Raw genomic sequence first — 25,429 nt, 5'->3', positions numbered from 1 at the left:
GCACGTACTGCATGGAGCACTGGGTGTTATACGAAAACAATGGATCGTGGATCACTACATCAAAAACTAATGATGTATTGTGTGGTGACTAACATAACATAATAAAATTAAAAAAAAAAAAAAACAAGAGGTGGTTTAACAGCTTCTCCAAAACAGAAGATTTTCCATAGGCAAGCAAAGTCATATGGATAAGCATTACTACTACAGTTATTGTAGCTACCATATTTTGTATGCCCGCTCTGTGTCAGGTACAGCACTAGCCATTTTAACATCAGGTTGAATTATATGAAACTACCATTTATGGGTCAAAATCAGCAATTTTATATAGTTTAAATACATCATCATCCATTCACTTCAAATGCCATGAGAAAGAAGTCTGTGTTGGTGGTTAACTGCACTGTGTTTCCATAGTTCATCTATTAAATTACTATCTTGGGCAAATCTTCAAGATAATACAGAATGTTTGTTTGGAGGTAAAAAGGTCTTCTCCTAAGTTGATAGTGCTATAAATGACAACTGGAAGATACTGCCTATGTATGAGAATGAGTTTGTACAAATAAATACTTAAATAGTTAGGGCTTAATTTGAGGATTTGAATTATATTTTAACTATCATAATCCATAACAAAAATTTCATCAAAAGCCATGTGGCTTCATTTTGAAAAAAGTTCAATTTATTTGTTATGCCTACTGTTCTGCTTAAAAAGGCAGAATCTTTATTCCAAAATTAATATTTTTTTTCTCCACTAGAAAGAGTATAAAGCAACCCCAAATTATACTAATATCTTAAATCTGTCCATTTGGGTTGGAATTTCTATTTCTTTGGAAATGCTAATTAAAGGCATCTTTCCCAAAAGAGAACACTGCCCATAAACCAACCTATTAAGTTCACTCCAATAATTTTAAATTCATCTTTTATTTCTTTTTTTTATAACATATAATACATTATTTGTTTCAGGGGTACAGGTCTGTGATTCATCAGTCTTACACAATTCACAGTGCTCACCATAGTACCTACCCTCCCCAATGTCCATCACCCAGCCACCCATCCCTCCCACCCCCCTCCACTCCCGCAACCCTCAGTTTGTTTCCTGAGATTAAAAGTCTCTTACGGTTTGTCTCCCTCTCCGGTTTCATCTTGTTTCATTTTTCCCTCCCTTCCCCTATGATCCTCTATCTTTTTTCTCAAATTCCTCATATCAGTGAGATCATATGATACTTGTCTTTCTCTGATTGACTTATTTCGCTTGGCATAATACCCTCTAGTTCCATCCACGTCATTGCAAATGGCAAGATTTCTTTTTTTTTTTGATGGCTGCATAATATTCCATTGTATATATATACCACATCTTCTTTATCCATTCACCTGTTGATGGACATCTAGGCTCTTTCCATAGTTTGGCTATTGTGGACATTGCTGCTATAAACATTGGGGTGGATGTGTCCCTTTGGATCACTACATTTGTATCTTTGGGGTAAATATCCAGTAGTGCAATTGCAGGGTTGTAGGGTAGCTCTAAATTCATGTTTTAAAATGAGATTAGACCCTAAATTTTTTTTCCTTCTGGCAGCTATTTCTTATTCAATATATAGTTCATGTCTAGAGTTCACATTGATAAGACATTAATAAAATAACTTTTAATTATTTTCTAAGTAACTGTATGTAATCTAAAGTTTCATCTAGCAGCAAAAAGCAGGCACTTTGCATGTTAGATTATTAGGAAATAGGAAAGTGTTTTCCAACATTTAAATGCCAACATAAGTCTCAGCAAAACATTAAGAGAAAAAATAACTACCTAAAGCTTTTTGAAAAAAAATTAATATAAGAAGAATATGATGATCACATTTAGAAATCAAAGAGTCTAAATAAGTAAATATATTTAAAAACCTACCAGTTCATTGCTTGTAGATGTGAGCCTTAGCTTTTCTTCAATTTCCTTTCCAATTTTCTGAACAGTTACCTGAGTCTGTTTAATTGCACACTGGGCTCTATGAAGCCTAGAAATAAAAGTTGCAGAAAAATTTAAGTGAGTTAACCATAAACTCTTAACACAGAGCAACAGACATAAATGGAACAAAATGAGGACAAACCTTCCAGGATATGCAGAACTAGTAATCAACTCAAACTGATCATTTCATAATTCCCTAGCATATTTATAATGAAATGAACAGGGATTACTATGGATCCTAAAAACACCCTTTCTATGCCTGCCTGCCTGCCCACCTCTGATATATTGAGAGTTAAAATGGCGAACTCACAGGAGTCTGGAAGACACCTTAGAAAAATAATCTGAGAGGCTCCTGGGTGGCTCACTTGGTTAAGCACCTGGCTCTTGGTTTCAGCTCAGCTCATGATCTCATGGGTCAAGGGATGAAGCCCGCAGTCAGGCTCCACACTCAGAAGGGAGTCTGCTTGAAGATTCTCTCCCTCTGCCCCTCCCCCAATGGTCTCTCTCTCAAATAGATAAATAATTTTTTTTTTTTTTATAGAAAAGAATCTGGTTGAATCCTATCATGTTAGAAAGGTGAAAACTGAGGCCCAGAGAAATTAAGTGGAGTGCTAAAGTCACCAGGAGAACATCACTGATAACAAGGCTGAATACTAGTTATGGCGATACACAAAGAAAAAAAAGAATTAACAATAATCCTAGTTACAGCAGCAACAGCCACTTTGAAACAAGGAACACTGCAGGGCGCCTGAATGGCTCAGTCGTTAAGCGTCTGCCTTCGGCTCAGGTCGTGATCCCAGGACCCTGGGATCGAGCCCCACATCGGGCTCCCTGCTCCGCGGGGAAGCCTGCTTCTCCCTCTCCTATTCCTCCTGCTTGTGTTCCCTCTCTCGCTATGTCTCTCTCTGTCAAATAAATAAATAAAATCTTTAAAAAAAAAAAAAAGAAACAAGGAACATTGAAAAAATTAAGAACTATTTTTCTTTTTTGCTTTCATTATGGGTTTGTGTTTTTCTTAGTCTCTTGGTCTTCAAATATAGATTATATATTTCTTATACATACACACAAATTGTCTTTATTTTTAGATGTCATGATTTTCATATAATGAAAATGAATTTTTTAAAATATTTTTTTTTAAGATTTTTATTTATTTATTTGACAGAGAGAGAGAGACAGCAAGAGAGGGAACACAAGCAGGGGGAGCAGGAGAGGGAGAAGCAGGCTCCCCGCCGAGCAGGGAGCCTGATGCGGGACTCGATCCCAGACCCCTGGGATCATGACCTGAGCCGAAGGTAGACGCTTAACGACTGAGCCACCCAGGCACCCCGAAAATGAATTTCATTAGTAATCTACAAAACAACTACTAAAACTAATAAGGTCACAGGATACAAGGTCAATGTACAGAAATTTGTTATATTTCTATATATGGGTCATTGTTCCACAATCACAATTCCAATCTCAAAAGGCTTTCATTTTTTTGAAAGAAATTAAGAAGCTGATACTGTAATTTATACAGAAAAACAAAGAATCTAGAAGAGAGAAACCAAGATAAACTTTTTTTTTATAAAACTACATAATCAAAACAATATGGTACTAGCATAACTATCAAAACATAGATCAATGGAACAGAGTAAAGATTATATAAATAGAGCTACACATATATGGCCAATTGATTTTGGACAAAGGAACCTAGGTAAATTAATGGAGAAAAGAAAGTTTTCTAAACAAATGGTACTGGAACATTGGATAAATGTAGGCAAGAAAAATTAATTTCATTCCCTACCTCACAGCACATGAGATTAATTCAAGGACAGCACAGTAAACATAAACCCTAAAATCATAAAACTTGTAGAAGAAACAGAGAATCTCTTGAAACCTCGGGGGAGGTAAAGATTTCATAGAGAAGGCATGAAAAGCACTAACCATAAAATTAAAAATAGATAAATTGGACCTCACAAAAATAAAAAATGTCTGTTCATCTAAAGATGCCATTAAGAAAATGATAAGCAGGGCGCCTGGGTGGCTCAGTTGGTTAAGCGACTGCCTTCGGCTCAGGTCATGATCCTGGAGTCCCGGGATCGAGTCCCGCATCGGGCTCCCTGCTCAGCGGGGAGTCTGCTTCTCCCTCTGACCCTCCCCCCTCTCATGTGCTCTCTCTCTCCTCTCATCCTCTCTCAAATAAATAAATAAAATCTTTAAAAAAAAAAAAAAAAAAAAGAAAATGATAAGCAATCCACAGACTGGGAGAAAATACTTGCAAAACATCAATCTGACAAAGGACTGTGTCTGGAGTATATAAAGAACTCTTATAAATCAGTAACAAAAAGACCACCCAATTAAAAATGGGCAAAAAAGTAAAATTCTTCACAGAGGTGACATAAGAGTGGCCAATAAGTATAACAAAAGGTACTCGACATCTTGGTCATCATGAAAATGCAAATTAAAATCATAAGGAGATACCATGTCACACCTGCTAGAATAGCTAAAATTAAAATGACAACACCTAATACTGCAAGGATGTGGAACTGGAACTTGTACACATTACTGGTAAAAGTGTAAAAGAGTACTATCATTTGGAAAACAGTTTTTATAAAGTTAAACATCCATCTAACCTATGACCCAGTATTTCTACTCCTAAGCATTTACTCAAGAAATATAAAAACATAGGGCGCCTGGGTGGCTCAGTTGGTTAAGCGACTGCCTTCGGCTCAGGTCATGATCCTGGAGTCCCTGGATCAAGTCCCACATCGGGCTCCCTGCTCAGCAGGGAGTCTGCTTCTCCCTCTGACCCTCCCCCCTCTCATGTGTTCTCTTTCATTCTCTCTCTCTCTCAAATAAATAAATAAAATCTTAAAAAAAAAAAAAAGAAATATAAAAACATATGTCCACAAGAAGATCTGTAGAAGAATGTTCATAGAAACAACACAAATGTCTATCAAACAGGAGAATTAATAAACAAACTGAGGTATAATCATGAAATTCTACTCATCAATACAAAGGAAGACACATTGAATCACACAACAACATGAATGAATCTCTAAAACATTATGTTGAGTGAAAAAAGCCAGAAACAAAAAGTATACTGTATGATTCCATTTATACATAGTTCAAGAACAGGTAAAAGCAATCCATGGGGACAGAAATCAAGAGTTGCTAGTTGTCTATGTGGGGTGGGACTGACTGGCAGAAAACAGGGGGAACAAAGGGAACTCCCTGAGGTGATGGAAATGTCCTATATATCTTTATTGGGGTATGGGTACATAGTTATATGCAGAATTTAAAGTTAAGATCTATGCATTTCACTGTATGTAAATTTTACCTCAATTTTTAAAAATTACTCAATAATTATGGTGATAGTTTTCTATATTTATAACTTTAAAATACTATATTCAAAACAAAAATCAAATAAAGACCACTCACTTAAGTAAGGAAACATGAAATTTTTACTGAAAAAGTTATCAGAATTCTAATAATAATAATAGGCATTATCAACTCAGAAGAGAAATCAACAAAATAGCCTGTTACTTTAAAAGGGGGAAAATGCTGCCTGAAACTCACTGGTACTATGCAAACAACCTTGTCAAATGGTAAAGACTTTAAAAATAAAAATGATTCATGACCATAATTAATGTATGACTTCAACTATTTGGCTCTCACTGCCCCAGACGCTTTCTGATCTTACCTTAGGGGCTTAAAACACACAGACAGAGTCACATTTCCTCCAATCTTCAGTGTTATCCAAATAGACTTTCAGAGCCCCTGCTACATCAAGACAGAGCTAATAACGTCCCCCTTTCAAACCCAACAGAAGAATAAAAGTTTGATGTGTTTAGGCTTTTAAATATAACGTAGGGCATCCTGATTCCCCTGGGGGTGAGGAGGTGAAGGACTGACAAGAAAAGAAACAACTGCTTTACTTCCAAACCAGCTAGACAGTTTCAGAGGAATGTTTCTTCATTTTGCAAACTATGAAATGATACTACAAAGAAATACACATCATCTAGTCATCTGATGGCAGGTCAAATACCAACACTAACACTGCCAAGCTGAAATAAACTCATTATCATGGGTTTGAGGAGGAGGGATCAAATAGCTGTCTGATAGGTGGTACTCTGATTGGAGCAAATAGACACATCCATATTACTTAATATGCTTTGAGATAATAGTAAAATGGAAACTGGGCTTTAAAATAATGTTTTGGGGTGAGATAGTGCTGTGAATATAAAAATCTACTGAATAAAAGGTATTATGTCAAATAAATAATAAATATTGAGACCATACCAATCAAATATTAACAATTGTCTCAGTAAAGGAGAAGTTAGGAGACAATTTTTGTCTTAGTATTGATCATATCACATCTGAAATGCTGCATTCTGTTTTTAGGTGAAGAATCCCTAGAAAGGCAGTATACTTCCTTATGGCCTGCGGGCAGAGATAATAAGGGAGAAGTAAATATAAGAAAAGACAGGTACCTATTGAGACAAACAGATACCTTATCATTGATGACTTTGTATTTCATAGGAAGGAGCATATATATATATATTTTTTTTTCCTGAAGGAATTAGTAAATTATCAAAGTTTTAAGCTAGAAAAGATTCAATTACATTTGCACTTTAGAAAGATCTTTCTTCCTAAAAGATGGTAAATGGGACACAGAAGAAAGATTGTAAACAGAAAGTGTGGTTATTACAGCCTCCCTAGGAAAAGTTTGGCATCATTCTAAATTAAAATGGGAACAGGAAGGATGGTGTAGATGTGAAAAGTGATAGAGAAGGAGAAATAAAGAATAATGCCCAAAAACAAATTACCAACATCAGGAACACAAGCAAAGACATCACTAGATCTTATAGACATTTAAAGGGAATTACTGGGAAATTATGAGCAATACGCCAAAAAATTTAAAAACTTAGATGACATAGTCAAATTGCTTAAAAAATCCCAAGTTTCCAAAACAAACAAATGAATTAGAAAATCTGAATCGCCATTATCCGTTAAAGAAACTAAACTTGTAATTAAAACCACTTTCACGTAGAAAACTGTAGGTTCAGAGAGCTTCACTGGTGTTATACTAGTTTTAACAAAATCTTTCAAAGAAGAGGGAACACTTTTCAATTTGTTTTATAAGACCAGTATAATCCTCACACCAAAAACATGACAAAAACATGACAAGAAAAGACAAATATCACACATGAATATAAATGCAAAAATCATTAAGAAAATGTTAGCAAATCAAATCCAACAATGTATGAAAAGGGTAATACATATCTTGCTCAAATAGGTTTATTTGAGGAGTACAAGGTTAGTTTACCATTTGAAAATCAATAATGACAAAATAATGAAGAAAAATATGGCTATCTCAAAAGATGCCCCCCAAAAAAGCATTTGATAAAATTCAACACCTGTTAGTGATTAAAAGCAAAACAAAAAAACCTTTGACAAACTGAGGAAAAAGGAGAGCTTCCTCTGGTGAAGAATTTATTTTTAAAAAATCTACAGCTAATACAAAAGAGGGACTTATATGAAAAAATCTACATCTAATATTAAGATCAGGAGCAAGGAAAGGTGTCCACTTTCACCACTCTAATTCAACACTGTAACCCAGGTCCAAACCACTGCAATGAGGCAATTAAAAAACCGTAAATATAGGACAGGAAGAAGCAAAAATGTCACTCACAGATGCTTTATTGCACACATAAAAATCCAAAAAATCTGTAATTAAACTATAAGTTTAGCTAGATTGCAAGATTCCAGATTAATATATAAAAACCCAATGCTATTTTTATATCATATAAACAAATAACTAGGTAACTCTAATGAAAGATGTGAAAGGCCTGTGCACTGAAAACTATAAAACATTGCTGAGAGAAATTTTAAAATCCCTAACAAATGGAGACACGTAACAATTACATGGGTTGGAAGACTCAGTGTTGTTAAGAAGTCAAGTCTCCCCTAAATGTATTTAGAGTCAAAACAATCCCAGCCAAACTCTTGCAGTCTTTTTTTTTAATTGGCAAGCTGATTCTAAAGTTGATATAGAAATATAAAAGTCCTAGCCAAGAAAATGTTGAAGAAAAACAAAGTTGGAGCTTACACTACCAGATTTTATGACTTATCACAAAGCTAGGGTTTATAAAGCAGTAGTTACAGAAGCCTAAACAAAGAGATGAATGAAACAGAATTCAGATTACAGAAATAGACCCATTATATAAAATAATTTATTTTTTGATTAGGGAAAGAAAAATTTTGTCAGCAAATGACACTGAAATAACTAGATATTGACATGGGGAAAAATGAACCTTAATCTCTACACATCATACACAAAAAGTTAAACTGAAATAGATCAAAAACTAAATATAAAATCTAAAACACAGCTTCTAGAATAACATGTAGGAAAATATATTCATGACCTCATGACCTTGGGTTAAGCAAAGAGTCTCTAAACAGGAAACAAAAGGCACTGTCCATAAAATAAGAAGCTGCTGTAACATATTTTAGCAAAATTTGAAACTTCTACTTATTAAAAGGCATTATTGCAAAAATGAAAAATCAAGACAGAGAGTAGGAAAAAATGTCGTGTGTGTGTGTGTATAATCTGACAAAGGACTTGTATCTATAATACACAAAGAATTCCTACAAATCAACAATAAAAATACAAACCCAATAAATGTTATCAAAATATTTGAACAAACACTTCACAAAGGATATAAGAATGGCCAATAAACATGAAATGGTGTTTCACTATTCGTGATAGATTTAAAAATTAAAACCAAAATGATATTCCAGTACAAACCACTATAATTGCTCAAATTTACAAAACTGACAATAACCAAATGATGGCAAGGAATAGAAAAGCTGGAGCTTTCAAACATTGCTAATAGGACTATAAAATTGTGTACCTGTTGGAAAACTGTTTGGCAATTTCCAATAAATTAAATATACACCTATCATATGAGCAGGTAGTTCCACTCTGAGGTATAATAAAAGAAATAAAAGCATGTGACCACAAAAGACTTTTGTAAGGATACTCCCCAGCAGCTTTATTCAGAACAGCCAAAAAGTGGAAACTCAAACATTCATCAATAGGAAAATGCACAGAAATACCACTCAGCAATAAAATAAACTGTTGATCTATACAATAACATGGATAAATTTCAAAAACTGTATGTTGAACAAAAAAGCCAGAAACCAAAAGAGTATACCATGTGATTCCATTTATAAGAGGTTCAAGAACAGGAAAAGCTAGTAATGAAGAGGCAGTAAGAAAAGGGTTTAACTCAGCCAGGGGTGGGATTGAGGGTGTAAGAATGATTGGCAAAGGGGTATAAGGAAACTTTCTGGATAAATGAAATATATTCTATATCATGATTGAATGATGACAACATGGGTGTGTATATTTGTCCAAAATTCATCAGACTGTATACTTAAATTCTCTGCATTTTATTGTATATAAATTATACTGCAAAGAAAAAAAGGGAAAAAATGATAGCTGGTATACAGCTTGGGGAATCAGGAAAATGGTGATGTTATTTATTGAGATGGGGAATACAGAATGAGCAGTTTGAAAAGAAAATTCTACCTTCAGTTTGAGGTGCCTGTGCAATAGCCAAGAGGAAGTGTTGAATATGATTTCAATATAAGGGTCTGGAGCTTAGGAGACTGATCTTGGCTGGAGACAAAAATGTGGCAATCATTAGCACACAGATGGTTATTAACCTTATGAAAGTGAATGAGATCATTCTGGAAGACTGTGAGAATGAAAGAGAACAGAGCCTAGAACAGAATCCTGAGGAACATCAATATTTAAAGGATTAGAAAAAAAAATTAAAAGCTGCAAAAAATTCTGACCCAGAATATTCAGAGAAATAGAAGGACAGCTGGGAGAGTTGGTGTTACAGCAGTCAAAGGAACAGAACATCTCAAGACAGAATGATCACTGTCCTAACATCAAGTAACCTAAATCTACAGATTTAGCAACAAGAACTTGATTAAAGCTGTTTTGAATCTGTTCACCTTTCTCCAAGTCCACTCCCACCATCAACTTTCATCTAGCTAATAGCCTCCTGACTGGTTTCTCAGTTTCTACTCTTGTTCTTCTCAATTCCACTCTCTCCTTTGTACCAAAGGTAACCCTGTCATTTGGTCAGTATTAGTTGTAGCTTATCTGCCCAAAGAGTCTCCAGAACGCCTGCCTTATCGAGCTATATCCATAGTCTGATATCACCTACATCATCATGCATGTTACAACCTGTCAACAATCTTGTGAGTGAAAGACGAGAAACAGGATATAAAGACTGAAGACTTTGCCTCAACTAGCAATAAGGTCCATCCAGTACTCCATGTTTCTCTTCTCACAGACTAACAGAGATAAACCAGTTCTCATTTACATTGTAATTACAGATGCTTTGATACATATCTATGATTAATTCCCTTGGAGACAACTAGAAATATTACAATCTACAAACTTGTAACTTAAAAGATTAGTGCTGTCTAATGCAGCTATACCTGACCACTTTTCCTTTCTTCATCTCTACAGACACAAAACGTTTTAGATATTCTAGGTTCTCTAACAGCTAGTGTTTGTCTATATAGCTCCTATCATTATGTAATACACCTAGAGAGAGTTAACATATATGTACTTCTACTACTTCTAGTCATGTTTATCACACCTTCCATCAGTGATAAAGATCTAGACACCATGATAGTCATGAATCACCACAGTGCTCTGGAAGTGTTAACTGGCAGCAATATCACATTACACTAGTCTTTTCCCTCCCTCTCCTCTCTCCTATTCAGTACCTAAATCTGTTGATTCTTCTTCCCCAATGCTCTTATCTCCATCATTTCCTTTTCATTATTCCCACTACAAGCACCCCAGCTTGCAATTAAAAAAAGGGCTCCTGGGTGGCTCAGCTGGTTAAGCGTCCGACTCTAGATCTCAGCTAGCTCGGATCTTGATCTCAGGGTCTTTAGCTCAGGCCCTGCATTGGGCTCCACGCTGGGCGGAGTCTACTTTAAAAAAAAAAAAAGGCCTCCCTCCCTCTTTCTAATCTCTGCCCTCCTCAATCCATTTGGAACACTGCCATGAGAATATTCTTCCCCAAACACACATTTTAATGGTGTACTATAAAAAAATCAAAACAATGAAATGGAGTCCAGGAGACCTTCCAACTCTCTAGTGTATCAAACACTAGGCTGACTACAGGCACATTAGAGCTCTTTACACAGAAAAACCAGGGCCATATGATCACAAATTCTAAAATTCTATGATTAGATGTTATTCTTTGCTTGAAAACATTCCATATTATGGAATATATAATGTGGCTATTTACATACAGATTAAAACTCAACTGTTTTAGCCTGGAAATTCAAAGTCAAATAAAATCTAGCTCAGGCACAATATTTAATATTTATTAAAACCCTGGGGCCAAAATGAACATCTGGCACATAGTACATATTTATATATTTAATAAATAATTGAATGAATAAACATTTATTTAGTGCTTACTATGCTGCCAGGCACTGGGCTAAAAACTTGAAATGTAAAATTCCATTTAACCTTCATAACAATCCATAAACATACATTATCATTCTCATTCTACACGTAAGAAGCTAGTAAGTGCCAGAATCAGAATTCAAAACCACGTTTGTCTAAGTCCAAAGCCCATGGGTTTTCACTGTTACCTATCTTCTACCCACAAACCTATCATTCCTAAACTAATCTTTTTTTTTTTTTATTCCTAAACTAATCTTGCCATCATCTCCCCAACAAACCTCAATATCAGTAATACTTTACATGTTAAATGAATTTTTAGTTTCCAAAGTGCTTTTTTTCTCAGATATATTGTTTGGCTGAACCTTCCAAATACCCAGGTCCCAGTTTAAGGCTCCTACCATACCAGGTTGTTGTGTACTTTTTCTACCACCTACTCACAATAGCCCTCATACCTGATCTAACTCTGCTACTGCTTTCTTCTACCCTACTATCTTTGCAGTAGGCAGAATTCTAAGATGCCCCCAAGATTCCCACCCCCTGGTATACTTGCCCTGTATAATCCCCTCCTCTTGCAAGTTAGCAGGACTTGTGAATATGAAAGGACATTACTCCCAAGATTATGCTACTTTATAAGGTGAAGGTATTTGGAGGATATAATTAAAGTCCTAAATCCACTGACTTTGAGTTAATCAAAAGGGAGATAATCTGATACTATAGACTGAATTTTGTCCACATAAAATTTATATGTTGAAGCCCTAACCCCCAAAGTGACAGTATTTGGGGACTGGGCTTTTAGGAGGTAATTAAGGTTAACAGTGAGGTCGTAAGGGAGGGATCCAAATCTGATGGAATGAGTAGCTTTGCAAGAAGAGAAAGATATCTGTCTCCTTCCTTCCTCCCAGTACAGAACAGACCCAGAAATTCCTCTAGAAGAGGAAAAACTCAGGTAAAAGTCCAGGAATATTTAGTAGTTAATATTTGGTAAGGCTATACCCTTATCTGAGTTGTGGTCTTCTTCATTAACCCTGGAAGCATGGCTCTATCTAGAGTTCAGATCATGTTGTAATAATCTGCTTACTGTCTTTCCCTCCAGCACTGGATTCCATACGCCTTGAAAACACAGACCTATATCTTATTAGTGTTTGTTGCTCCTCATATGAGCTTCGTCATAGTACCTGCTACAGACCTTCAATACATATTACTTCTCTTCCTTCCCTCAGGAATAGGGAGGAGCCCAAAAGCACAGCAGACACTTAAACCCTCAAAGCATAGTAGACACTCAATAAGTAACAGATGACTATTTTAAGATTTCTTCTGATTCTGTTTCTCCTAGATTGTATGAAATGTTGACTGATAAATTTACTCATGTTTTCTTCTAAGTGTACCAAGCATAGAAAAACTCCTGGAAAACTACCTTGAGAATACTTTTTTAAAGTTTGTAAATCACATATTATTAGAATACAAATTTCTAATTGTCAAATTCCCTTTTAAAGAATGATTTTTATAAAGGAACCTAGGAATTCAGATATGTCTTCCTGGAACAAAGGTCTATCATTTCTCATTCTAGATATTAAATGCCTATCAACATAGTCTGAATTTTTCTAGCAGTCACATTCCACTGATTATTAACACTGATCTGACTACTGACTTAAGGTTCTACATCTTTTTTTGCTCAGGCTGTGCCCATATGTCATGCCTTCCTCTTCTCATACAGTTGGTTTTGGGACTCAAGTATAAGGCTATATCCTTATCCCAATTAAATTTCACCTTGGAATTTAAGATGGGCTGAATATATATAGTCTACTTTCCAGCCCTCAGATATCTTATATACTGACTCTGTTACACAATGCAATCACCATTTCTATAAGCTCCACATTAACATTGCATTAGCTTTCTAAATTTTTAACTTTGCATATGTTTTCTATATCTTCGTTCAAATGCTTAGATTGTAATATCATAAAGGGAAGTACATCTCCCTAGTTCACCATTATATCCCCAGCATACCGCACAGTTCCCAACATGTAGTACTCAATGAACATTTGGCAAGTAAATAACTGAATGAATGGACATGCTGATCAAGACTAGATCAAAAACAGAGCCCTATATCATGCCATTAGAAATTTCCCTCTAGACTGATAATAAGTGGTTACAAATCTCCCTATTTGTACTATCATCTAGCTTATACTTCTTCACTTTGCTCCTAAAGGTTTCATTACAGATTGTCACACACCTTGCTAGAGTTATTGTCTGGATCTACAAATCTAATTATCCTTTCAAAATGGAAACATAGTCTGAGATAACTTGTTCTCGTGAATTGTTCACTAAAGGGGAAAGGATTTAAGCTTCAATTTGAAGGAAAGGTAGGTAGGACAACTGTATGCAAGAGAATAGCCATTTCGAGTATTGGGAATAGCTTTTCAAAATCATTAAAGGAGCAGAGTGCATTGCATATTCAGAACAGGAAGTGGGTGGTGTGCTAAAGCAAAGAGTAAATGAGAGCAATGTCATGAGAGGTAGTCTGGGAAGGTTAATCAGAGCCAAATTACTGTGGACTTTAAATGCCTGAGAAATCTTTTGCATTTCCACAGCACCTACAGCAGTTTTGGACACATGGGAATCACTCAAATACTTGTTGATGGGTTTATTAAATATGATAGCTTCCCAAAAGACCAGAAATCTACCCTAAAGCCTACTTCTACATTCCTCCGTCTAGACCATACACATAGTTGAGAACACATCGTCTCATGGCAATGGCATCAAATAAGACAGAACACTATTACTACTTATGAAATTAACACTCTCATGGAAAAGTAAATGGTAGCATGGTGGGTGGGAAAGTTCTACTGAGGAGAGTTAGGTGGTGTGAAAGCATGTGATAATGAGTGTGTCAGGTCTAACTAAGATGTATCCTCAAAAACAAACAACACTGATGAAGCAACAGTTACAGAACAATAATCAACTCTTCAGATTTCTAATTTACGTCTTGAATAACTCATTTCAGGCAAGAAGAACCACATTTGGCATAAAAGCAGGCCTAAATCATTCCCAGATTTTTTCATGATACCATCCATGTGCTAAAATGCAAGTTTAATTTAAAATATATTCGTTGTACAATAAACATACTTGAGGAAGTACATACAAAAGTACCTCAGAATTAGAAACAAGAAAGGAGACAAACTACACTAAGGGCAAGATTTTAAAAATTAAAAGGAATACTATATACAACTTTATGCCAATAAACTAAAAAACCCAGCAAAAGTAAATGATTTTCTAGAAAACTATAAATTACCAAGTTGCCTCAACAAGAGGTTGAAACCTGAATAGATGAATAACCACAAAGAAATTGGAAAGGTAACCAAAAGGAGGTGCAGGGTTCGTAGGCCCTGATGGGTTTATGGGTGAGAACTAGCACCTAAATCTAAATTATATAAACTGTTTCAAATCATGCGAAAATACAGAGAGCCTCTCAATTCATTTTAGGCTGTGGTAGCTCTTACTAGTTTTGATTTGGATAAGAAGAACATACAAAAAATAAAGCTATATGCCTGCCTCATTCATAAAGAATTGCAAAATACTAAATAAAACATTAGCAAATCTAACCTAAATCTAACCTATTTAAAAAATATATCATAAGCAAACAAAATTTATCCCATGATTATACAGAAGGTTTAATATCAAGTCTGTGTAGTTGCTATATTAACAGAAGAAAAATTAGACTTGTTACTGAGTAAAATCCTTAGTTATACTAGGCACAGAAACATTCTTTTAAGACTTTATTTATTTGAGAGAGAGAGAAAAAGAGAGAGCACATGCACTTGCACGAGTGCGGGGAGGGGCAGAGGGATAAGGAGAGAGAGAATCTCAAGCAGGCTCCGTGCTGAGTGCAGAGCCCAATGCGGGGCTTGATCCTGTGACTCTGAGATCATGATCTGAGCAAAATCAGGAGTTGGACACTTAACCGACTAAGCCACCCAGGTGCCCTGAAATAGTCTTACTTGATAAAAGGAACCTATCAGAAAAATCTAACATACATGATACTCAATGGTCAACTGTCAGAATATGAAGGATATCCTCTGTGGCAAATTAAATTTTCTGTGTATGACCACAAAAATACCTCCCACCCTACCTGGTTTTCTGCAATGTTGTCTTAATATTTCTCCACCAAGAGGTGGAATGTATTTCTCTATTCCTTGAATCTAGGCAGGCCCTATGACTGTTTTGACAAATACAGTATGGCAGAAGTAACCCTGTGCTAGTTCTAGGCATAGCCCTTAATTGGCCTACAAACTTCGACTTCCTCTCTCTCAACACTCATCCTAGGAGAAACCAGCTTCCAAGTAAGGAATCTGACTACCCTGAGAATGCCATATGTGAGGAAGCCCAAGCTGGCCGTGTGGAGAAGTTGCTTAAAGTTAAAGACAGAGATAGAGCTGGCCACTCTCCACTGTTCCAGCCATCCCAGCTAAGGCACCAAACATGTCAGTGAAGAAATATGCATATGTCCAACCCTTCAGATGACCCCACCCACTGTTGCCATTTGACTGCAACTGCCCCACGTAAAAACCACCCAGGCTATGCTCAAGTCATCCCAGAGAACTGTGAGGATCTGAGGATAATAAATTGTCTTAAACTACTAAGTTTGGGGATGATTTGATATGTTATGATAGAATACTCATTGTGGAAGACTTAGTCAATTGTAGTAAGTTATAAGAAATAAGAGGTATACACTTAGAAAATAAGAGACAAAACTGTAACCATTTGCAAAAGATATAATTACCTACATAATATACCCAAGAGAGTCAGTTAAAAACTATTAAAAGACTTCAGTAAAGTAACCATATTCAAGACCAGGATGCATAATCTAGAATGCCTCTTCCATTAACTTTATATGATATACCAAACAGACTAATTGTTTCAATTGGTGAAACCATGGTACCAATGCGGTAAAAAATATATTTGCACCAATGCACTGTTTGGCTTTGCTTGGCTCACAGTCATAGATCTTGCATCTTTAACCCTGGTTAACTAGCTTATAAATTTTAATCTTTGATCATGAGAAAGATGGGGCAAGAGGAATGTAGTTGAACTAGTATATATTCATTCTGAAAATACTGATTAAATCTCATCACTCTCAGGCCACTTTAAAAATAATCCACTGCCGGGCACCTGGGTGGCTCAGTCAGTTAAGCGTCTGCCTTCGGCTTGGGTCATGATCCCCGTCCTGGGATCGAGTCCCACATTGGGCCCCCTGCTCAGCAGGGAGTCTGCTTCTCCCTCTCCCTCTGCCTGCCACTCTCCCTGCTTGTGCTCTCTCTCTCTCTCTCTGACAAATAAATAAATAAAATCTTTAAAAAAAAAACAATAATCCACTGCCTCCATACAGCCTCTCCCACAAAATTAACACTTCTCAATGTGAATTTCACTCTGTTCTGCCATTTGTATAATTTCAAGATGATTCTTCTGCTCCTGTATAATCTTCCTAGTCTATTTACCTCCTTCTCTATTCTTACTGTATGGTCTTATACCTCTTTACAGACCCTCAAAACTCTTCTAATCAAAGAGCTTTCTTTATTCCTTCCCTTTGAAGACTTCAGAAAAATCACACCGGCTTCTTCTTTCCTAAGTCTGTTTTAATGCTCACGAAAATAAGGATACTAAGTATCTTATATATTCTTTCATTCAAATCCCGTATGTACCACAAAGTTTAGCACTTGATTATGTTTGTCTTGACACTAATTTTTCCAAGTACTAAATCTTATTCAACTAGATAGACAGTAAGCCTCTTGCCTTCTTCTCTTGTGTTCTCTCCCCCACTGTATCTAACAAAGGGTTGTACACTTTGCAAGTGTTTCATATATACTATATGGTTTTTAAAATCAATTTTGAAATTGTAATTTAAACAATATCCTTCAACTAATTGGCTTTCATGAGAATGGTATTTAAAAGGAAATTGTTAAGCTTGATTAAATCTTTTTTAAAACTGAGGTATAACTGACATAACATTATATTAGTTTTAGGTGTACAACATAATGATTTGATATTTGCATATACTGCAGAAAGATTACCACAATAAGTCCATTTGTTTTCACTATTCTGATCTTTTATGATCAAGCCTTACCCCCCCCCCATCTCCTTTTGAGAAATTACATGGGTACAGACAGAGGCCACAGTTTCTAGGATTCTGAATTTTCAGGCTTGTGGTCATCAGATAGAACAATGCAAGGGTTCATAATGACTTTCCACTTGGTTCTGAGGTTCTAGCAATGTGAAATTCTCGTGGACTATGACTTTTAGTGTAAAATGGAAGATTTTTAGATTACTCAATGGTGGAAAATGACATTTCCTTAATTTTAATGTTAACTCTGGACCAAAAAAACCAATATCAGGTTGGAGGGAGGAGATGACAGATGCAGTGATAGTAATGAGTAACTTTTAAAGGAGGCTTTATTGAAGAGATGACACATTTAAGGTTTTGTTTTTTTGTTTTATTTTGTTTTTTTTAGGTCTTGTCAGATGTTCCCAGAGAAGTTCTAATTTTCAGGGAAACTAACAATAAAGATATGGAAAGTATATACAACAACAACAGCAAAAATCTGAACAGAAAGAGTTGGTTTCCATCATATTCTTGGGTATACACAGATAACAAAAGTAAAGTGAGAAAAGCATTTTTATGGAGTTTACTCCTGAAAATAAATCCATGAATGATGTTTTCTTCATTGAGCAAAACTTCCTACAAAAAAAATGTCAGCTGAATTAAAATGTATGCCTGATGACATAGCTGAAAACTTTTGGTGCAAACTCATTTTGTTAAATGAATGGTAACAAACAGTTCAGACTGACAGACAATCCAGAGACTACCCAATAATTCATTATCAGGGTATTCATCAGAATCACCTGAGCTGCCTTTTTTTTTTTTTAAGATTTTATTTATTTGAGAGAGAGAGAATGAGAGAGAGAGAGAGAGCACATGAGGGGGGAAGGTCAGAGGGAGAAGCAGACTCCCTGCCGAGCAGGGAGCCCGATGCGGGACTCGATCCCGGGACTCCAGGATCATGACCTGAGCAGAAGGCAGTCGCTTAACCAACTGAGCCACCCAGGCTCCCGTGAGCTGCTTTTTTTAAAAATAATACCTAATAAATCATTCTTGAAGCCTCTTGATCAGAATCTACAATAATTAAAATGGTAATTATCTATAAGAATGAAAAAATATATCATAAAGTCATGATTTTTTAAGGCACAATTTTTATAATTAATGAATATTGTCCATTTATGGAAATACAATAGACAATCTGATACACTTGGATCTTATTAATATAATGTGTAGCACAGTGTACTAGTGAAGAGAATAGGCTGTGGTGCCAGTGGTGGTTCAAATCCCAGCTCTGTTGTTTAGTAACTATGTGACCTTGTGCAGGTTACTTAACCTTCTGTGCCTCATCTGGAAAATGATGATAAAAATGGTACATTCTTCAAAGGTTTATTCTGAGGATTAAAGACTTATAAAGCATCTATGATTTTATCATTTGAAAAGTACTGAAATATTAGCTATGATCCTAATTATTATTATCCTCTTAAAGCTTATACACTTATTCCAGCAAGAATGCCACTGTCCAAAGCACTCTTGGGAGTTGCCTACAAAACTTGTACAGTCTCTGAATATCTTCAACAATGGCAAATCTCTATCTTTGCTGGAGGACTTGATATTTTAGGAATCATCAAAAGTAATCTAGGCCAAATTTCTGTGAATCAGATGGGCAAGCAGGCTGGATAATGACCTTTTAAGTAAAAAGTAAAACATGATGATATAATAAAGCAATTTTTAAAACTGTTGTTAGTTCCGGAAATAATTAGGTAATTGACTCATTGTCGGTTAAGGTCCTCTTTGTAGTCAAAGGACTATGATAATGTTAGTATTAAGAGTTATTTTAGAGGTCTTTTAAATCAATGTTCTCATTTTAAATATGAAAATGAAACCCCAGTTAGTGTAAGTGACTTGCCCCAAAATCTCAGTCAGGCTACACCAGTCAGAAAGCCAAGACCAAAGCCCAAGATTCTGGTTCACTTCTTCCTCTACGCCACACTGCCTTGTTGTCCTCTTGGTCACATCTGCATGCTACATCTATACTCAGACAAACGGTCTTATTGCTGGTATCAGAAAGTAAAAAAGTTGCTTCCAGAAACTGAAAGGTTTTCATAGAACCTCCTATTGCCAATACATGTGATTAACTTTGCTCATTTTGGATTTTAGTATGTTTCAGAATTGCCTTAACAAATTTCTCCATTTGGCCCATTATCTGAAGAAAATGAGCAAATACAGAACTCCTTCTAGATTGGCAGTTCTGTTGCAGTTTTAATTGGACATAAATCAAAGTTACTGCAGTGTCTCCAAAGACATGCTTCTACCAGCATATTACCACTTATAACTCTTGAAGTCTGTTCCAAAAAAATAAATGAGCACAACTCTCCTTTTTCCTCCCTCTTCATCCCATTGGACCTGTAGTTTATTACCAGTCTCACACACTCATAAATGCCTCGCCTCACAAGTCTTTTAGTCACTGATAAGCAAAAACCAATCTGAATAGGGTGAGATTTTACAGTCTTATAGTGTTTAGACTATATATTCATGAGGCCTCCTGAATTCTACAGAGTATGCATGTGTGTATGTATGTCTGCATATATGTATGTATACAGATATATGTATGTTTTTATGGCTGAATATGTATGTGTACAGGATTATATAAGGACACTTTGCTACAGTAAAAAGATACTCAACTGGAAACCAAAAGATCTGGTTCAAACTCAGTTCTACCAATTTAAGAGCTGTGATTTAGAGGATATTCTATTAACCTCTCTAAGCAGCTCTAAGCTCTGAGTTCTCTGTGGAAAAGGATGATATCCTACTCATCTTTTAAATCCCCATTCTACTGTGTTTGGCCCATAGTAGGCTTTCCATAAATTTGTTTCAGTTCAAATTTGAATGGGAACAAAGGGAAACAGAGAAAACGACACGGGTAGAAAGGTAAGGTCCACATCTTCCACAAGAAAGGAGTGTAAAGTCTTTTTTTTTTTTTTTTTTACCCTAAAGTCACTAAAATGTTCTATAGGACATCAAAATCCTTAGAAACAGCCTACCTTTTTCCACTTCTGGCCAAGACAGAGTAATATAGACTGTATTTACCCTCCCAACTGAAACAACTAGAAAAACCTAAGAAAACATATGAAACAATGGTTCTCAAAACACTGGCTATCAGGCAAGAAACAACAGTAAAACACATGAGGTGAGCCCTATGACTGCTCCGGCCTTATTGTCTGGAGAAAGCTTCCAGGCTGCTGCAAAGGGAGAGGGATCCCAACAGAGTAAGGTGGTCTCCCTGAATTGAAAAGAAAAGTTGGGAGTCCAGAGAAACCACAAGTGCTAGAGTTCTCAGCATGTAGTATTGGAGAAGAGAAAGCTGCATACAGAAAACTCCAGAGATCTGGAGAGGGTCACACTCAAGTTTTCAGTTGTATACTGATCAGTGAATCATTGGAGGAAACTACCAAAAGCCAGAAAAAGAACCATTCAAAAGGACTAGAAGAAAAAATAAGCAGAGATTGCACAGGGCCAAGAATAATGACTATTCCTCACAGACAGAGTATGGCCCATAACCCATGGACCATACACAAAGTATTGAGAAGAGCTTTGTTTCAGTAGTAGATAAAAAATAACCCTAGACTAAATGACATTCTAATTCAGCCTTACAAAGCTTAAACGCAAGATGTCAAAGGATCAAAATTTTTCCAAGTACTATAACTATATCTCAGAATAAATCTCAAGAATATTTATAGAACTAAAAACATACCCAACAAACAATAAGGCAAAATTAACAATGCCTGGCATCCAATCAAAAATTACCACACATGCAAAGAAGCAGGAAATAGAATATAAAATGAACGGCAAAATCAATTAATCAACATGAGCCTGGGAAGTCAGTGGTGATGAGGATGGATAGAAAAGAGGGGGAAAAAAAAGAGAGGGAGGGAGAGGGAGAGGAGAGAAGAGAAGAGAAGGAGATCAATCAATCAAAACTGACCCAAAATTAATAGAGATGATACAATTAGTACAGGGCCAGTAAAACATATTACAACTGTAATTCATATGTTCAAAAGCTAGAGAAAAGATTGAACATGTTAAATAGAGACATGGAAAATTTTTTAAAGACCCAAATGGAAAGTTTAGAGATGAAAACTACAATACTTGAAATGAAAAATAAAAATTTCTTGATGGATGAACAGATTAGATAATAAAGAAGAAAAGATTAGTACCTGAAGATATACTAAATGTCTATGGATATTTGGATAGGAAATAATTCAAAATGAGAAAGAAATAATATGAAAATGAAAACAGAAACAAACAAAACCTCAGTTATTGATGAGACAACTTCACCAGGCTCAATATACATGTAACTGCAGTCCAAGAAGAATAGTGGAGGAAGACAAATTTTTTAAAAAAATTAATGACTGAAAAATTTGATGAACACTACAAACCCAGATCCAAAACTCTCAACAAATCCTAAGGATAAGAAGGACAAGGAAAACTATACCAAGATACATCATAATCAAATTGCTTATAGCAGTAAAAAAGAGGAACTCTTAAAAGCAGCCGAGAAGGGGCGCCTGGGTGGCTCAGTCGTTAAGCGTCTGCCTTCGGCTCAGGTCATGATCCCAGAGTCCTGGGATCGAGCCCCGCATCGGGCTCCCTGCTCCGCGGGAAGCCTGCTTCTCTCTCTCCCACTCCCCCTGCTTGTGTTCTCTCTCTCGCTGTGTCTCTCTCTGTCAAACAAATAAATAAAATAAAATCTTTAAAAAAAAAGCAGCCGAGAAAAAGCCATATTACATAAAAGAGAACAAACACAATGTAAGCCAGAAGACATGGAGCAACATCTTTATAAAGAATTAAAAAAAAAAAAAAAACCTCAAACTAGATTCCATACTCAGCAAAACTCCCTTTCGAAAACTAAGATAACATTAAGATGGTTTTAGACATACAAAAGGTGAAAGAGTTCAATTACCAGCAGACATACACCATTAAGAAGTGCAAAAGCAAATACTTCAGGCATAAGGAAAATGATACTAAATACAGAAAAAAATGAAGAGCCTCAGAAATGGTAACTATGTGGGCAAAAATAAAGACTGCTATTATTTAAATTTCTTTAAAAGTTAATCAACTGTTTAAAGCAAAAAGAACAATATATTGTAGGGTTGGTAACATGGAGAAGTAAAATACATAATAAGAATAGCAAAAAGTTGGTAAGAGAAAAATGTGCACTGATGTGAAGTCCTTATACTGTATGTGAAGTGGTATGCTGTCACTTTAAGATGTACATTATAAACCCTAAAGCAACCACTAGAATGACAAAACAAAAAATTAAAAGCTAATAGAGACAACAAAGGAAATAAAATCTAAAATTAGGGACGCCTGGGTGACTCAGTCGGTTAAGCATCTGCCTTCGGCTCAGGTCATGATCCCAGGTTCCTGGGATCGAGTCCCGCATTGGGCTCCCTGCTTCTCGGGGAGCCTGCTTCTCCCTCTGCCTCTGCCTCTCTGTCTCTCGCGAATAAATAAAATCTTTAAAAAAAAATCTAAAATTATGCAGATAAAGAGGAAAGGGGGAACAAAAAACAAATGTAACAAACTGAGAGAGTAAGATAGTAGATTTAAGCTCAGCAATAAGTAATTAATGTAAATTAAAAATAGTCCAAACACCCCAATTAAAAGGTAAAGACTGTCATATTTGATTAAAAAAAAAAAAAAAAAGGCAAGACCCAACTTCATGTTGTCTACAGGGAACTCCCTTTAAATATAAAAATGTAAAATATGTTAAAATACAAAAAGCAAACAGAGAAAAGATGCACCGTGCTAACAGTATTCAAAAGAAAGCTAGGAGAGGTGGGTGCCTGGGTGGCTCAGTTGGTTAAGCGTCTGCCTTCAGCTAAGTTCATGATCCCAGGGTCCTGGGATCCAGCCCCAGGTTGGGCTCTCTGCCCACTGGGGAGCCTACTTCTCCCTCTCCCTCTGCCTGTCGCTCCCCCTACTTGTATACTCTCTCTCTCTCTGTGTCAAATAAATAAATAAAATCTTAAAAAAAAAAAAAAAAAGCAAGCAAGCAAGCTAAGGGGCGCCTGGGTGGCTCAGCTGGCTAAGTATCTGACTCTTGATTTTGGCTCAGAGCATGATCTCAGGGTCATGGGATTTAGCCCTGGGTGGCTCAGTCGGTTAAGCGTGTGCCTTCAACTCAGGTCATGACCTCCGGGTCCTGGGATCAAGTCCCACATCAGGCTCTCTACTCAGTGGGGAGCCTGCTTCTCTCTCTCTCTCTTTCTCTGCCCCTCCCCCCCACTCATTCTCTCTCAAATAAATAAATAAATTTTTTTAAAAAAAAAAGAAAAAACAGGGGCGCCTGGGTAGCTCAGTCGTTAAGCGTCTGCCTTCGGCTCAGGTCATGAACCCAGGTCCTGGGATCGAGCCCTGCACTGGGCTCCCTGCTCCGTGGGAAGCCTGCTTCTCCCTCTCCCACTCCCCCTGCTTGTGTTCCCTCTCTTGCTGTGTCTCTCTCTGTCAAACAAATAAATAAAATCTTAAAAAAAAAAAAAAAAAGAAAAAACAAAATAAGTAAGGATACAGAACACTCAAAAAATTTGACCTATTTAACATACAGTATAACAGGATACATTTTACAGAATATAATTTTACCACTGACATAAAATGGATAAATTCCTTGAAAGATACAAATTACCAAAGCTCACTCAGGTAGAAACAGATAACCTAAATAGTCCTTTATGTAAAGAAACATAATTTTAGTTAAAAATATTCCTACAAAAAGAATTTCAGACTCAGATGGCTTCACTATGAATTTTAACAAACACATAAAGAAGAAAGAATACCAATTCAATACAATCTCTTCCAGAAAACTGAAAAGGGAGTATTTCTTAATTCATTCTAGATCCCTTACAGAGGGATCCCTTATAGAGGGATCAATTACTGATGGACATTTGTATTGTTTCCAGTTTTTGACTAATACAAATAAAGATCTTATGAACATCTGTATATAAATCTTTATTTGGACACATACTTTCACTTCTGGATAATTATCTAGGAGTACAATGGCTAGATCACATTGTAAGTATATGTACTGCAAGATTTCCATACAATGCAATCCCACTTAATAACAAAAAGGAATAAACTACTGATACACACAACATGGACGAATCTCAAAATAATTATCTTGAGATATAGAAGGCAGACAAAAAAGAACACATATTATACAATTCTATTTACACAAAATTCTAGAAAATTCAAACTAATCTATGGTGATAAAAACCATATGAGCATTTGCTTGGAGATGGGAAAAGAAGGAGGGATTACCAAGGAGCATATGGAAACTTTTGGAGCTGTTGGATATATTCATTGCCTTGTTATGGTGACAGCTTCATGGATGTCTGCGTGTCAAAACTTACCAAATTCTACACCTTAACTTTGTGAAGTTTATTGTGTCAAATATATCTTAATAAAGATTTTTTTAAAACCCTTAACATCAGAACTCAAGACCCTTCATCTCCATTAATTCTTACACAGGTACACAACTAGCCCTATGGACAGAGATCATGATACTTTGCTTAAAACTACAGTGGAAAATTCACCAAGTCTTTATTAGACACGTTCAAACTTTATCATCCATTCATTCTTTCAACCAATATTTATTCAAAACCTAAAGTGTACAAGAGTGCTGAGCTAGATGCTAAGACTGATACAAATGAATTAGATATGATGTTTTCCAACAATCTCTTTTTTTTAAAGAGATTTAATTTATTTTGAGAGAAAGAGCGAGTGCACATGCATGCATGAGCAGTGGGGAGAGGCAAAGGGAGAGGGAGAGAGAGAATCTCCAGTAGACTCCCCACTGAGCACAGAGGCCAACATTGGGCTCAATCTCACAACCCTGAGATCA

General features: G+C 36.0%; 1 protein-coding gene and 1 long non-coding RNA gene across 5 annotated transcripts in view; both read right to left on the bottom strand.

Annotated features, from left to right (window-relative positions):
* LOC144379449 (uncharacterized) overlaps positions 1-25,429 on the bottom strand; it is a 707,761-nt gene that overhangs the window by 304,508 nt on the left and 377,824 nt on the right. The window lies entirely within an intron of this gene.
* UVRAG (UV radiation resistance associated) overlaps positions 1-25,429 on the bottom strand; it is a 316,572-nt gene that overhangs the window by 171,871 nt on the left and 119,272 nt on the right. For all 4 annotated transcript variants that reach the window (XM_036082832.2, XM_078058561.1, XM_078058560.1 and 1 more), the window contains one exon: positions 1,892-1,997. In XM_036082832.2, coding sequence (XP_035938725.1) covers positions 1,892-1,997 — 106 coding nt within the window. The remainder of the gene's footprint in view (positions 1-1,891; positions 1,998-25,429) is intronic.

This window comes from Halichoerus grypus, chromosome 11 (assembly GCF_964656455.1).
Source record: "Halichoerus grypus chromosome 11, mHalGry1.hap1.1, whole genome shotgun sequence".
NCBI classification, from domain to species: Eukaryota; Metazoa; Chordata; class Mammalia; order Carnivora; family Phocidae; genus Halichoerus; species Halichoerus grypus.
This window is presented reverse-complemented; position numbering and strand designations above follow the sequence as displayed.